This window comes from Chamaea fasciata, unplaced genomic scaffold (genome assembly GCF_029207755.1).
Source record: "Chamaea fasciata isolate MVZ Bird 193981 ecotype frontalis unplaced genomic scaffold, bChaFas1.0.hap1 SCAF_7, whole genome shotgun sequence".
Classification (NCBI taxonomy): Eukaryota; Metazoa; Chordata; class Aves; order Passeriformes; family Sylviidae; genus Chamaea; species Chamaea fasciata.
Genome location: NW_027094092.1, coordinates 880,706 through 896,280, shown reverse-complemented (window position 1 = coordinate 896,280; position 15,575 = coordinate 880,706). Strand labels below are relative to the sequence as shown.

Below are 15,575 nucleotides of genomic sequence, written 5' to 3'. Positions count from 1 at the left end.
GCCTTCAGCGTCTGTGGGGGCGAAGTTTCGGGGTTTGGTGTGGGTTGAATGCGTTAAGTGCAGTTCCCGTGGGAGAATCGGACGCTGCAGAGGTTGTTCTAGGGAAGGACTCGGGTCCCGAAGCCTACGGGCGCGGATCCCCCCGCACAGCCGCTCCCGGGGCTCCCGCCCAGGGGCGGGGACACAGCCGGGAACGGGGAACCGGCGTGGCCTCAGCTCCGGTGGAACTACAACTCCCGGCAGGCACCGCGCATGCGCGGCCGCGGGGCGGAAGCGGGCGGGGCTAGGGCTGTGTGCCCCGCCCCCCTTGCGCCGGCCACCATTTTGTCACCGACTTTCACCCGCCGCCCGACGGGGCGTTTTTTTTTTTCTTAAAGGAGAAGCGGTAGCCAAAAGCGGCCCGACCGCCAGGCGCCGCCGGTACCGCGGGCGGCGCCGCAGCCCCGCGGCACGGAGCGGCCGCGTGGGGCGGGGCGGCGAACGGCTTCCCCTGCCAGGCCTCGCCCGAGGGGCAAAGGGGCCCGGGGGCAGGCGGAGGGGCGCAGGCAGCGGCGGCGGTAGGGAGCCCGGCGGTGCCGGGGGCCGGGCGGCGGCCGCGCGGCGGACGGGCGGTCCGGGCGGCGGGGCCTGCGGGGCGGCGGCCGCGGGGGCCGCGCTCGAGTGGGCGCCGAGCGGGGCCGGCCGGGGGGGGAGCGGGAGCGCGAGCGCAGCGGCCGCGGGGGCGCCTGCGCGAGAGGCGGCGCGAGTCCGGGGCGCGCGCGGGAGCGGCGCGCTGACTGGTCGCTCGGCGGTGAGGGGGCGGGCCCCGCCCCGGCCGGGCCGCCCATTGGCCAGGCGGCGCGCGAGCGGCGGGGAAAGGCGTGAGCTCGGCGGGCGGGGGGACTCGGGCCAGGGGGGCAGGGCCGTCACCCGCGTCCCGCCGCGGATTGGTGGTCGCGGGCAGGGGGCGGGGCGCAGGGGCCGCGCGTGAAGGCGGGCGGCGGGCGCCGATTGGCCGCGGGCGGCGGGGGCGGGCGTGCCCGGCCGAGGGTGGAGCGCGGCCGTCCCGGCCCCGCCGCCGCCGCCGCCGCCCCGATGCCGGCGGGCACCGAGCAGCCGGGGGCCGCCGCCGCCGAGCCGCCGCCCGCCCCGGGACCGCCGTCCGCCGCAGACAGGCCGCCAGCTTCGGGCCGCCGCCGTCCGCCGCCGCCCGTCGCCGATCAGGGGGAGGAGTCCGGCGGCAGCCGGGTGCTGAGGGGCGGCCGGGAGCGCGGCCGCGCCGCTTCGGCCGCGGGGGGAGCCGCCGCCGCCGCCGCGTCCCGCCGCCGTAAGGCCGAGTATCCCCGACGCCGGCGGAGCAGCCCCGGGGCGCGGCCCGCCGCCGAGCAGCCCGCCGCCGAGACGCCGCCCGCGGCCAGGAAGGCCCCCCGGGCCGGGTGAGTCCCTGCAGCGCCGGGCTCCGCCCGCGCCTTCCGGGGATCGCGGCCGCGGCCGCGGGGCTGCGGGCGGCCTCTGGCCGACCCGCGCCGACGGGCCCGGGCTCTGGGGCCGCCTCCGGCCGCGGGGTGCCCCGCGCCGCCGCCCCTTTGTTCCGGCCGGGCTGGGCCGGCCCCGCCGGTCCCTTCCCAGGAAGGGCAGTGTCCCGGGAGTCGCCGGCTGCGCAGCGCCCTCGGGCAGCGGCCGCTGTCCCGGTGCCCCGCGGCGCCAGCGCGGTCTGGCCCCGGCTGCCAAAAGTTGGGTGAGGGAGGCGGTGGGGTCTCCACTCCCGGGAGGAGGTGCTGCGTTCGCTGCACCTTCGGTCCTGAACAGGACACCGGAGCCTTTGGAAGTGCAGCTGCTCTGCCCTGTTCTAAGCGCAACATCGACCCGGATCGGTCATAACTATCCTGGGCATGGCTGGGCCTTTGCTGCTGGATATTCTATAGTTCCCCTCAGCGTCCTGTGGCTGAAACAGTCCGCCTTGGCTCGTGGGGTTTGAAAACGATCCAATAGAGAGGCACCGGGACTTTGAGGAACAGAGGCTCATCTCCACCTCCTTCAGTTCCTGGTTGCTGCCCCCATCCCATCGCGTCTGGCTCTTACACTTGCTTTTGTCTTTTTTTCAGGTGCGCAGATAAAGTCGCTGGTAAAGGTAAGAGCTGAATTACTTACTCCTGGTGTTGTGTTCCATTCGCGAAGTCTGGGCTGTCCCACGGGTTAGCACAATCTTCCTTTTGGATCTGTCTTCCTTTTAGAGAATGTTTTAGTGCTGGGTGATGTGCAGGTTCTTTCTGAATCTCCCTCAAGACTGTGGAACTGTGATAAGCTGCTGTTGCTGCTGCTGTTGGCTTGTGCCCAAGCTGCAAAATCTTACTGTCGCAAAAAGCACTCGGGCTTTCCATGGCTGGTGGAGCGTGAGGCTGGGCTGCTCCATGGTTTGACTGCTCTTGTTGCACAGCAGTCCCAAGTAGTTGGCAAATCCCGGGTTCACTTGTGTTCTCCGCTCAGAAATCCTTGAGAGACCGGGGAAAGTTGTGTGGAAATCAGGGTGTTCAGATATTCACACTTGTTCTTTTCTAGCTTTAGCGGATTATGGATTTTTTAGGCTGATGTCTTCAGGGGTGAAAGAGAAAATTATTCAGAACTGGGGGCATGAGTAGGGCCTCAACACAAAAGCCTCAGCTGTGGGGATCTGCAACCTGGAGCAGAACTTTTGTTTTCCAGTGCATGCTGAACTTTGTGCACCTATTTAACAATTTTTTTTGTTAAAAAAACCAAAAACAACCCTAAAAAGGAAAAAAAAAGTTAGAGGGCTTTGCTCCTTAGCCGGTGATGACTTCTGAAACAGGTCCAAGTAAAGGGCTTTGTGTAGTGTTGTTTTTGATCTGGCACCAGAGAATTGTGGCAGAATGGAGCACTGAGGAAAGGAGGTCACACACCTGTGCAGATGAATTCCCCTTTCTGCTGGAGCTGTCCGGGTTTGTTTGCCAGCAGTTGTGTCTCCGAGGCTGCTGTTACTCTCGTGTTTTGGTAACTCTTTAGCTTTCCTCCTGCAAGTCTTTATTCCGTTTGGGTGTGGAAGTCCATCACAGTTCCAGTTGGCAAGGTGTGTTTTTATAGACTGAAGCAGAATTAACTGCTGTGTGTTGAGCCCAGATCTTGCTTGTGTGTGTTTTCCCCTCACTGTGTGAAGGGTGGGCAGTGTAAAGTCAGAGCTTCAGCCTCTTACGTCAATGCACAGTTGCTGAAATGTCTAAAAAAGTTTAGCTTCATATGTGTATGGAGTTAAGACTTTAATGGTCATGCTTGGTTTTTTGGTTTTAGGAGAAATATTTATTGGTAGTGGTAGAAACTGGGCAGAATATTCTCATTGTTTACACCAGGAAGTGAAAGTTGTCAGACTGAAATTCCCAGGTTTGGGGAGTCTCTACACTCAAACCATTTTAGCCTTTAACTTGGGCTCTGAGAGTTTCAGCTGTGCTTGAAGGTGAGGGTGGGAAAAGTATTTGTTAAACTTCTGGGGCTCTTTTTTTCCCTGATTAGATTTGCAGCTAAAACGATGGCAGGAATAGTTGCGTGGAAATTGGCACTGGGAAGTGCTGACTTCTGGGCCAGAGGAAATCTGTGCCGTGGGGGGTGGAGGTTGTTTGTTTCTGGTTCGTGTTTTAGTCTACAGAAGCACAGAAGTGAGGAAGCTGCGCTCCTGTGTCTTGGCTGCACGCTGGATGGAGCCCTCGTGCACCTTGTGCTGGTTGGAGAGGAGCTGGAAACAGGCTGAGGACTGTCTTCCTTGGGCAGTTTGTGCAGGAGCAGGAGAGGGACTTCATCCTCCTCCTGCTGGGCTTCTGCAGAAGTTTTTGAAGGAGCCAGACCAGCATAAGCAAGCAGCAGCTTTCCTTTCACGACAGGGTTTTTGTCAGCCTGGACTTCCCTGTGAGTCTGGAAGGCACAATGCCGTTTGTCCTTGCACCCTGGATGGAGCTGGAATAAGGTGCTGAGTGATTCTGGTGAAGGCTTGGAATTCTGTGCTAGTGTTCCCTGACGAGGAATTGATTTATTTTTTTTTTTGCACTGCAGTATTAGCCTCTACTGTCAGCCTCTAAATCCAGTTTGGAATATTCCCAGGGACAGCCATGGTCCAGAGCCATGGGATCAGGCTTCTCCAACATCCCCTTGGGAGTTTAGAGGGAGATGAGAGCCGAAGGTGTGTGTGTGTTGTGCCGCAGCCCCTGGTGTGACTGTCACCACAGTGGCGTGCAGGGGGCCAGCTGCAGTGTCCGCCTGTGTTCCCTGGCTATTCCCTGTCGCCTGCTTAGTCATGCAGTCGCAGGATTTCCCAGCGTGTGCCTGCAGGAATATTGGATGCATAAGTAGAACATTTAATCTCAGCTTACAAATGAATTTGTGTAGCTAGAGTCGCTGTGTAGTAGAATTCACGTCTGGCTTCCTACAGCACTCTGTATCCTTGTGGGAATAATTTTCATTTTAGTCAGGAGAGTCACCTCCCTGGAAGCCCGTTCTCAAATCCAGGGGTTTTGCTAAGAAAACAGTCAGGTTTGGCAGATTTAAAAAGAGATGGAGAACTTGGAGGCTCAGGTAGTACCAAATGGGTTTATACAGAGAGGACTCACGTAATACCTAAGAGTTTTATTCTTAATGCTTCATGCTCCTTTTGGGAGCGACTGCTTTCCCTTAAGGCTTTGTCAGTGTTTGGAGAGAGAAATGTCATTATTTAAAACCAAACCCTATAAAATGCACTGAATTTAAGTAGCTTAGACTGCCCAAACGCTCCAAGGATTTTCCTGTGTCCCATCCGTAGAGTTCCACAGTGCTGTGGTGGGGAAGAGCCTTTTGGATGGAGCTTTGCACTTGGATATTTTTCCCGAGTTTAATTTTTGCCCATGCCATTATAAAACCAGGTGTTTGGTGCCTTATCCGTTGTGTGGTTACTGCCTTAAATTTCAGCGGCGTGCATATGTTGTGGTGCATTTATTTTTATAACAGCTTTTTAACTTGGCAATTAATAGTTTATTTTCCTTTCACTTAATTGCACATGTGCATTTTCTGAAATTGTCTGCGGGGTCAGTAGAAGCTTTCAGATGCCTTATAAATCAAAGTTCAGCCTTGTTGAAAAGCCGAGCAGTGCCCACAGTCTTGTCTTTTGGTTGTCTGAACAAGTCCACAACTTCACCTCGAGTGTCCTTCCAGGTTTCTTTTTCTTGTCCCTTCTCCCAGGGACTGGCGTTCAGTCAAAAATTTCAAGCTATTTTTTTTTTATGAAGGAAAAAGAGACAAAAATTTATTCCAAATCCAGGACTGCCCATGTTCTGGGCAAGGCCTTGGTGATTGCTGATTCCAGCTGTTCCTGCAGCTGAACAGTTGACAGAAGTTTCCTGGTGCAGCCCTGACCCTTGGATAGGGACTAGGGACCATGTTGGGAGGCTCTAGAATTAGAAGGCTTTTCAGATCATGGGTCTGTGTCAGTGTGAGTTCTGTGGCAAAGTAAATACTTGATACATTTCCTAAGGATGGGGTTTGGGAGGTCCCTGTGTATTCTCAGCACGTAAAAATGCCCTGAATCTGTTAGACAGCCGTGCTGAAGCAGTGGAAGTAGGAAGGAGAAATCCTGGGAGAAGGCTTATCAAACACCTTCACTTCAGAGGAAGGAGGCAGAGCTGCTGAGTGAGGAGTGCGCTCTGTCCAGGTGTGTTCTGAGGCAGGCCTGCTTCAGCTCTCTGAGGCTGATTTTTAAAATGATGAATAATCAGCTGAACGCCCAATCTCCCACGGGAATACAGCTCTGCCAGAGCAGCAGTGTGTGCTATCCCTGGCAGCACGGTAGTGCCTGAGGGGGGAATTCCTGGAGGATGGTTTCAGGTGGTTTTGGGTTTGATTTGGCATTCAAAAACCTGAGATGTTCACCATGAGGACTGAGAACATGCAGCAGTCACCTTGAGATCTGCTAAAGAGAGCCAGGAAGGTGCAGTTCATGCTCTGATGGTGAAGTTTATACATGCAAGGCAGCAGCTCGGTGGTTTACAACACAGTGTGATGCTTCACACCCGGGATTCCAGTCAGGCTTTTCCAGCCAAATGTTGCTTATTCTGACCCTGTTAATCAAGGATCAGACAGTGATTAATGCAAAGCAAGCTACATGCTAGGAGAAAAAGGATCATTTGATTCAGAAGGCTTGATGCCAAACTGGAGATTGCAGGCTGGGAGGAATCAGAGAAGTTGTGGATTCCTCATCCCTGGAAGTATCCAAGGCCAGGTTGGACAGGGCTTGGAGCAGCCTGAACTAGTGGAAGGTGTTGCTGCCCATGGCAGGGGTTGGAATGAGACGAGATTTATGGTCCCTTCCAACCCAAACCATTCTGTGATCATCTGTAACATTTCAAAAGACGTTGAGTTCGTGAAGGCCCAGCGTCACAGCAAGCACCAAAAAGTGAGATCAAACAAACTGTACTTGGGAATTTTAGTTTTTAAGGGATTAACTCGCTTACGAGACATTTCAGCCAGTTCTGTTACCTTGCCAAAGCATGTTTGGAGATCAGCCGTGAGCCAAAAGGAAACCACCTGTACAAGCTGCAAGTGAGTGTGGAGACCTCAGGCTAACAGCATTTGTGATGCTTTTTGCTCTAGCACAGCACCAGAAACATCCGGCTCAGATCCCTCAGGGATATCGCCAGGTGTACAATTCCAATGAAGTCTATGTTCCGGGGATTCTCTAAACATGACTTCTCACACGGCCCAACTTTGAAGCTGGCCTTTCATAAAGCACTTGCTGAGCTTTTGAGTGTCTCTTTTGTTGTGCTTCGAGCCAGCAGATTGTCTTAGAAGCCTTTATCCGAGGGAAATAGAAGCTGTTTTTAAATATCAGTGTCTTTCCTTAGAGGGAATGTGAGGAGAGTTCTAAGGGAAGGTTTGCTGAGGTGAGGGCCTTGGGAGCATCCTGGCTCAGCAGGTGGGGCTGAGCAGGTTCCCACAGCAGGCAGGGGCTGCTGCGATTTAATGACGGGATTTAGGCACTTTGTACTATGATGAAAGAGGCTGCAACGGCTGTTTCAGCTCCCAAAGAAGAGAAGGAAGAGGAGGAAGTGTCCAGCGTGCTCAGCCATGGCTCTCCCGTGGGCACGGCCCGGCCCAGCCGGAGCTGGCGCAGCAGCCGGACGGCGGCGGCCGCCGCTCGCCAGCGCGACTCCGAGAATTCCCGCGCCTCCCGATCTAAGGCGAGCTCCCTGCAGCTCATCTGCAAGTCGGAGCCCAATGCCGACCAGCTGGAGTACGGTACGTGGCACGGGAGGCCTGGGGACGGTCAGGGAGCCGGCTGTGGGTGTCACTCCGGGCGTGCGGCTGCTGCTGGCGTGGTGCTGCTTGTCACGGGTGCCTTCTGCCACCAGCACTCCCCGCTCTGAATGTCGACGGAGGTTCCGTGAGACAGATGAGCTCGCTGCAGCGAACGCTCTTTGAAACCTAATGGTGACTTTTCCTTTCAGTGGTCACAGAAGAGCATCAGTCTCCAGATGGAGTCAGGTAGGACACGTTATTTTGTGGTGTTTCTTCCTGTTCCGTGTCTCAAGGTGGGCCCGAGTTGCTGGAAAACAAACGCTTGTGCGAAATGTTCCGTGGGGCCGACGGCAGCTCCGTCTCCTTTGGCCCCTCGCCTTTGCAGTTCCAGTGTGCACAGATCTCGGAGATACTGTGGAGAAATGGATAGTAAGATTCAATCTGGGCATTCCACCTGGTAGCTTTGTTGCTGTGGGTGGGTGGATTCAGGAGAGGACACAGCACTGCCTGGCCTGTTTTGGTTGTCACTGTGCTCCTTGGTCAAGTGCAAGCTGTTACCTTTTCCCAGCCATGCTGGATGGGGAAGTGCTGTGTAACAGTGTCCTTCCCATGCTGGGGGATGGTGCATAGATATTCTTGCAGTAGCGGCCAAGCTATTGCTGCCAAAGTCCTCTCTTCTTTTCTCCCTGCAGCGATGATGATGATGAGATGCTCATCAGCGAGGAAGAAGTTCCCTTCAAAGATGATCCCAGAGATGAGACCTACAAGCCCCACCTAGAGAAGTATATTGGATTATGTACTTACTGGGGGTTTAGACCAAAAAAAAATAGGGGCATGTTACCTGAATTAGCTCAATATGCCCCAAAGCACCTGTGCTGGTTGATCTGGTGGAATGGTTCTAAACATTGCCTGCATTGGCCAGAACTGTTCTTCTCTCAGGGACTTTAGAGCCTTGTTGGCTGCTGAGTGCTTCTCTGAGCCTGGTTCTTTCTTCTGCCTGAAAGTGGGACTTGAAGGATAGACCTGAACTTGGGTCCAGTTTTTGTTTAAATCTTTGTTAAAAGCAGGCAGTGGGAAGAGTATTGGATTAATGTGTTGTGTTTGTGTCTTTGTAGGGAAGCACCAAAGCAAAGGAGAAAAGCTAGCAAGGGGAAGGAGGAAAAAGAAAGGCAGAAAGATATTAAAGTGGAAGTGAAAGAAGAGAATGAGTTTCAGGAGGATGAAGAACCACCAAGGAAGTGAGTAAACTGCAGTTGCACATGCCAGCGTGTGCTGTGTGTTTTGCATTCTTGCTGGTGTACAACAGTGCTTGATTGTTGTTGGTTCCCCATCCCCCTCGTCCTCCTCCTCCTCTGGGCCTGAGAGCTGATGGGGCAGCACTGTTTATCCTGTGCCCTCACATCTTGCCTGTGTTCAGCCACAAAAGAATCAGAGTTTAGCTTAAGTGGAGGGGTTTTTCATCATCCTGTGGTTAGCCAGCCTCCCTGGGTGTGACCACACAGTGGGAAATACTTCAGGGTGTCCTTACAATCGGTTCGTTGTGATGCCTCAAGTGGATTCTGAAAGCAGCATTCCTGCTGCGTGCTGGAGGCATCTGGTCACTGGAATACCTTGTGTGTGTAGTAACTGTCATTTTTGTACAGCTGGGACTTTACCAGACCTCAGGAAAATCAGCTGGTTTCCCCTCGCTTTTGAGAAATAAAACAAACTTTTGCCACCCAGTCGGTTGCCAGTGGCCCGACACCTTTGAGTGTGCTGTCACTGGAACTCATGGCTGAAGCATTACTCCTGGCAACAGAGGGACATCGGTTTATGTGAATGTGTCAAAGCCATTCTTTGGGATAATGTGAGGGGAAAAGAAGAAAAAGGAGCTGGTTTTGTACCTCGGCTCCTTTCTGAGTGGTTGGAACAGCCCGGGCTCCCTCTGCTGACCTGCTGCACGCTGGTAGTGTAATTTCTCTTGCTGTTCCTGAGCTGCTGCTGATTCACAGTGGAGAGGAGGGAGGAGGCTGATATTTTGAGAACATTTTTGTCTGTTGGAGACTGCTTTCTGAGGCTTGAGGTTTTGTTGTTTGAATCAGAACGCTGCTTTTTGTGCGTAATAAAACCTGTGGCTCTTCTGAGGGCTTGGCTTGAATGCTGAGTGTGTGTTCCTGGCTTGCCATCAATACAGATGTCTCAGCAGAGTCTAGAAAATACTTCCATCAATCTGCTCCAAGTGTCTCTGCAGCAATGGGATCAGGCAGGCAGAGCTGGGCAGAGCTGTGGCTTGGGAGGCTGCAGTTTACGTGTGAGCACAGGTCTGCTCAGACAGAGCCTAGATTTTTGTCTTGACAGGTACAGAAGCTGCTGTGGCTAATTCAGAGGCCTGTAAGATAGCTGCTGGATCATTAATTCCATTCTTTCTGATCAGGCAGGTGGATGTGTTCCCATGGTGTGGAATGTTCCCCAGCAGAGCAGAGGAAATAGGGTGCGCTGTCGGTTCTAGACCGTGTTGGTGAAATGACACGTTTATGAAAAATGCATCAGGAAATGGGGAGGTATTGAGAGAGCAAACCGTGTGAAGCATTTATTTCTCTGGAATTCTCCGTCCTCTGAATCTGTCTCCAGCTTGCACTCAGCTTTGTTTCTAGACCATGCTGTTAATGAGGCAATACAGCATACACTTCAAAGTCTCTGCCCACTGCTAATGTAAAGAAGCTTCTCTCAGTTCTGTTTTTGTATCCCTGTTACAGGAGGGGAAGGAGGAGAAAGGATGACAAGAGCCCAAGGCTGCCCAAGAGAAGGTAAGTGATCCTCTCAATGCAGTTTTGTTCTGCAGACTTGATTCCCTTGTGTCCTACACGCAGACAAGGATTGTCCCAAAGGCATCTCTCTACCTTAAAGGAAATAAAACACAAAAATAGCAGCGTGCCCTGTCTACCCACTCTTCCCTCCCCTATAGGTGTGACTTTGATTTCTTCCACTTGAACCAGCCCCCTGCCCACTTCTCAGTTGATCCCTCCCGTGGCATTGCCCAGCAGTAAGATTCTGGGTGCCCTGAGGTTTTCCCAGCTCTAAGGAGAGGTCTCAAGTAGAGCAGGAGAAGAGGTGGCTCTTGGACAGCAACTCTGTCACAGCCCAGGCAGGGGTTTTGGAGCAATAGTGCTTTGCTGTGCTTGCACTTGTTATTTGTGGCATGACACACATCAGCTCCTCACAGACACAGAATTGTGTGATTCTAAATAGAATATATAGAGAATCTTTATCTATAGAATCACCTGATCATAGGAGCAGCCAAGCACTCTGCCCCTCTCCTTGCTGATTTCCCAGGAAGAAGCCTCCAATCCAGTATGTCCGCTGTGAGATGGAAGGCTGCGGCACGGTCCTGGCTCACCCGCGGTACCTGCAGGTTGGTGGAGGTGTTTCACTTCCTCTGTGGCACGTGGGAGGGCAGGGAAGGGGTGCTTGGAACAGGCAGCTAAGCCTCCACTGGCCCTCACACCCCTTCCTGACGCAGTCCTTTTGGAAGACTTCACTGTGGCCAGTTGCTCTGTGTGTGAGTGTCTGTCAGGTTGCTGGATGTCCACGTGTGTTTTGTTTTCCAGCGGAGATAGAAACTTGAGTGAATGTCAGCTGTTCACTCAGCCATGAACAGTCTGCAAATTTCCACTTTTCTTTCCAGCATCACATAAAATATCAGCACTTACTGAAGAAAAAATACGTGTGTCCTCATCCCTCCTGTGGTCGGCTCTTCCGGCTCCAGAAGCAGCTTCTGCGGCATGCCAAACACCACACAGGTACGGAGGAGTGGGAAATAGATACAGACTCCACTTTGGGTCAGTGAACAGACAGGGGGAAAACGAAAAAGCCTCTGGGACTTCTGGGGAGAGTGAAGCCAAGTCAGGTGGCATAGATTCGCAGCAGCAGCAGGGTATTACTGTCTTCTGGATTACCGTCTTTTAAATAAATGGAAGAAATAGACTATAGAGGTTTTAATTCTCCTTCTGGCAAGCTTCACTCAGGGGCTCTGTAGAGGGATAAACCTCTGCAGGTGAAGGCTGATATATCCCAGTTTGCCAGTCTTTCAGTATTGGTCGGAGTGGATGATTAACTCTTGGGAGTCTTAACCGTGCCTCGCCTCTCCAGATCAGCGGCTGTGGTGTGTTGTGGCACACCTCCTCCTCCTCCCAGAACTTGTAGTTCTGCTCCCTCTTGGGTAGCTTTACCTGCACTGCCTGAGAGTTGGGAAAGGGAGCAGGTCTGTGGGAGAGCAATGCTGCAACTGCTGTTGTCTTTCAGATCAAAGGGATTACATCTGCGAGTACTGCGCCCGGGCCTTCAAGAGCTCCCACAACTTGGCAGTGCACCGGATGATCCACACGGGCGAGAAGCCTTTGCAGTGAGTACCTCTGCCTGTGCCTCGCCCTCCTGCTCTGAGGGACCCCCAAAACACCCATTTCAGAGCAGCTCTGAAGTCGGGGCTGGAGCCTGTTCCTGGTGTCCCGGCTCTCTTTGAACGCACGCTTGTGTCACCTGCTCCTCGGGGCAGTGTCTTGGTGCAGATGGGGGGTACACAGGACCTCAGTAAATAAAATCAGAGCTGGAACTGCAGCGACACTAGTGATCCCCTGCTGTTTTCCTGGGTTGTCACCTCGCTACTACTGTCCCTGTCAGCATGTGTGGATGTCCCTTTGTTGTGACCTCCTCGTTGTCCCCTCCCAGGTGTGAGATCTGCGGATTCACCTGTCGGCAGAAGGCTTCCCTCAACTGGCACATGAAGAAGCACGATGCAGACTCCTTCTACCAGTTCTCCTGCAATATTTGTGGCAAGAAATTCGAGAAGAAGGACAGCGTCGTTGCCCACAAAGCCAAGAGTCACCCCGAAGTGCTCATTGCTGAAGCGCTGGCTGCCAACGCGGGTGCCCTGATCACCAGCACCGACATCCTGGGCACCAATCCCGAGGCCATTGTGCCGCCCACAGATGGCCAGGGCCTCCCGCTGCTCCCCGACCCCCTGGGCAGTGCTCCCCCAGCAGATTGCCTGCTGCTGAGCCCAGAGGGGATGCCAAAGCCCTACTGTGGCGGGGCAGAGCGCGTGAGCCTGGTGGCTGACGGCAAGCTCTTCGTGGGCAGCGGCAGCAGCGCGAACCCAGAGGGGCTGGTCATGAACACAGAGATGCTGGGAGCCAGCACGGAGGTGCTCATTGAAGATTCAGACTCCACCGGACCCTAGTGGCAGGGGAGCACCTGGGTGCTGGGACAGTTGGGACTCTGTATTTAAAAGGAAAAGGAAAAAAAAAAACAACAGGAGGAGGCACTTACTGAAAGAGAGGAAAGTTAAACAAAACTTACAATACTAGTAAATAACTGAAGGGTCTGCTCCCCTCCAGCGCGGATCACAGCACATCCTCTTTCTCCCAACCACTTCTCTCTCTCCCACGGCCCCTTTGTGGAAAGGGGCACGTGCTGCCATTGGCCAGAGCAAGTTGGATTGAGTGGCGGATTTCTCCAAGGGAGGGGGCACTGCTGAAACCCTTCGCTCTAGCCCAAAGCAGTTGCCTTTCTGGCTCCTTGGCGTAGCCCCACCGGCAAACTAAAAAGCGTTGGACGTGCTCTGGAGAAGTTCCTTAGGACTCCCTCTGCCCCTGGTCCCGACTTCTATGCACCACTGCACTCTGGTCCTTGCAGTCTCCTCCTTCCTTGCCGGGGCTGGGAGTTTGGCACCTTAGCCCCTCGGCAGGGTGAGCTGTGAAGCAGCAGTGCACAGTCCCGCTCCCACCGCGCTCCCCTGCTCCAGCCCTGGCAGGAAGTGGAGGGAGGGAACGCCCTGGCTCATAGATCATGTTTGCTTGGAGAGGCCCGGGGGCTACAGGAGCCCTGCGTGGGAGAGGCAAGGAGGAGCATCCCAGTTTTGACGACAGTAATTTGCACTTTGAACATGCTTCGTTTTTGTGTTGTGGTAACAAGATTCCTTATTTATTGTTTAAAAAAGGGTCGGTATTTTTTAGTTCTGTTCTTAGGGGGCGGGGGTGGAAGGGGTTCAGGCTGTTTCCCAGTAGGCTCCAGTGCAGGGAGCTCCAGTGCCATCGTGCCAGCAGCTGGGAGAGCCGAGGTGAAGGCAGCGCTCTGGAGTCAGATGTGTCTCGCAGCTTTTCCAGAGTAGAGGGAGAGCCCCTGGAGAAGAGCCTGTGCGCAGTGGGAGTCTCTGCGGCAGCGTGTTAGCAGGAGGATGAGGTGAGTGATGGGCTGTCTCTCCCTCCCTCCCAGCTCTGGGTGAGCTCCTCGCATTAAATGCCTGTTTTGCCTCCAGCCTTTTGGGGAAGGACGTTGTTAGCCAGGAACTTGTTCTTGTGACTCGGGACAGCCGTGAGCTACTTGCTGCTGGGGGATGTGGTGCTCCTCATCCGACTCTGCCTCTCCTTTCCAGGTCTAGACAAAGACACAGTTAGCAGGGACTGGATGTGGTTTTCTCAGGCTTGTTTATCCAAGGCAATAGATTGATGTGGGACTAAGGGGCTGTCAGCTTTTCTCCCTGCCCTCGTTTCGGGGGTGGGGATTGTGTAGCCGTGTTCTGAAAGCTTCTCTTTTCTGCACAGACACCCCAGCTTTCCCTGAAACGTGGCAGGTCAGGTGTTGCCTGCTGGTGTAGTTAGGGCAGCTTTGAGCCCTTGGAAAAGTTTACATAGGATAAGAAGTGTCTGCTATGGAGACTTGGATTTTTTTTTTTGCTCTTCTCTGAAACTTTGTGTGGAGATTCAGTGGCCTTGAATTCGTAGCAGTTTTGCAAGAGGTGAAGAATAACCCGGTTTTTTGTTTGTTTGCTTGTTTTTTGGTTGGGTTTCTGGGGTTGGGAGCAGAGCTGAAGTGTCTTGTCTGAGCACAGGATCAGCTGAATTGGTCTGTAGCACACAGCAGCTTGTTGAAGCGGGTACCTGGGGTCTAGAAGACCACAATAAAATGTGGAATTTAATTGGATTAACAGGAAACTGACTCTGAACACCCGCTCTGTCCCCTGTGATGCCTGGAAATCCAGCTGTGGCCCAAACACTCTGGCTTTTCTCAGGCTGTTTGTCCTGGTTTTCCCCCTCCCTCCCTCCCTCCCTTCCTCCCTACCCCCTTACACTGATACCTTTGTCAGAGCAAGTCGAAGCACTTCCTGGTGTTGGGGCGGATGGAGGCCGAGCAGTTGGGTGTCCCGTGCCCTGGGTGTGGGCATCCCACGTCCTCAGGCTGTGAGGCTGTGGCAGCAGCCTGGCTCACGTGAGGGCCCAGCACACCTGGTGGCAGGTCTGTGGTGGAATGGTGTTAAACTAAACCAGTTCCTTCGGTTGAGATGATCCAGTGTCTTGCTTGGGTTGCTTTAGGGTGGTTTCCAGCAGGAAACTTTCTGGGTGGCAGCTGGTCCCCTCCCCTTGCAGGCTAGAGAGGGGCAGCGCACTGAGGCCAGCAGTTCAGCCCAGCTCTGATGGTTTCACCCCCGGCAGTGTGGGGCTTCTCTCTGGGGACACTTGGTGGCCCCCGGGGCAGGTTGGCTGTGTCGTTCCGGCACGGTGCTGCTGGAGCTGTGTCTCTGCCGGCCCCTGTGCCTGTGGGAGGTGCGGGGTGGGCAGAGCCTTGCACAGAACACTAAAGGAGAGCTCAGGGGTTTGTTGGTCGAGGGATGGCACTAAAACGCCTTTGGGCCAAGGGCTTGCTCACCTCTGGTGACCCAGCACTTGGCACCGGGCTGGGAGAGGCTTTGTTGTCCCATGTCCGCCCCAGTGGAGCAGGGTTTGCCCCTGGCTGCACTTCTGGGATGCAAAATCAAACATTTCCTTTGCTTCCCAGCCTGGATGCCTCTGCTCCCTGCCGCTCCCTGCCTTGTCCTTCCATGACACCTCTTGTAGCTCTCCCTTTTCTTTTTCTGGCCGTGGCCAGGTGCCTGTCTGTCCTCTAACCACAGCCTGCTCGTCCCTGATGCAGGAGAGATGTGTAGCTCCCTTCCCACGCCCCTCTGAAGTCCTAAAACTGACACAGCCCTCCTGCAGCTCCTCCTCCCCTCGATGTCTCTCCTTCACTCGCATGCAGTTTGCTTCAATAAATTATTGTAGTAGTTTGCAATAAACTTTTTTGTATTTTTTTCCCCTGTATTTATTTTTTTTTTCTCCTCCCGGGGCGGGGGGGGGATTGGAGGGGGCACGAGGCCCTTTGGCACAGGCAGTGCTGTGGGGGCCCTGGGCCACCAGGCTGGGGCTGGGGGCTGCTGTGGCTGGGGGCTCCCCAAGCTCAGCAGCTTCTGCAGTAGCCATGGGATGACAAGGAAGCTGCTGGGCACATGGGGACCCCCCAGCCCTGGGACCCCCAGCCAC

The 15,575-nt window shown here is 54.5% G+C and overlaps 1 protein-coding gene across 1 annotated transcript; it reads left to right on the top strand.

Moving 5' to 3' along the window:
* The first annotated feature begins 1,059 nt into the window (after window positions 1-1,059).
* ZFP91 (ZFP91 zinc finger protein, atypical E3 ubiquitin ligase) lies at window positions 1,060-15,356 on the top strand. The gene is made up of 11 exons (XM_066187113.1): window positions 1,060-1,415; window positions 2,085-2,110; window positions 7,027-7,245; window positions 7,455-7,491; window positions 7,938-8,027; window positions 8,361-8,483; window positions 9,981-10,031; window positions 10,558-10,636; window positions 10,910-11,024; window positions 11,527-11,626; window positions 11,950-15,356. The coding sequence occupies exons 1-11, from the start codon at window positions 1,075-1,077 to the stop codon at window positions 12,458-12,460; spliced, it is 1,692 nt and encodes a 563-aa protein (XP_066043210.1). The 5' UTR covers window positions 1,060-1,074; the 3' UTR covers window positions 12,461-15,356.
* The last annotated feature ends 219 nt before the right edge of the window (window positions 15,357-15,575 follow it).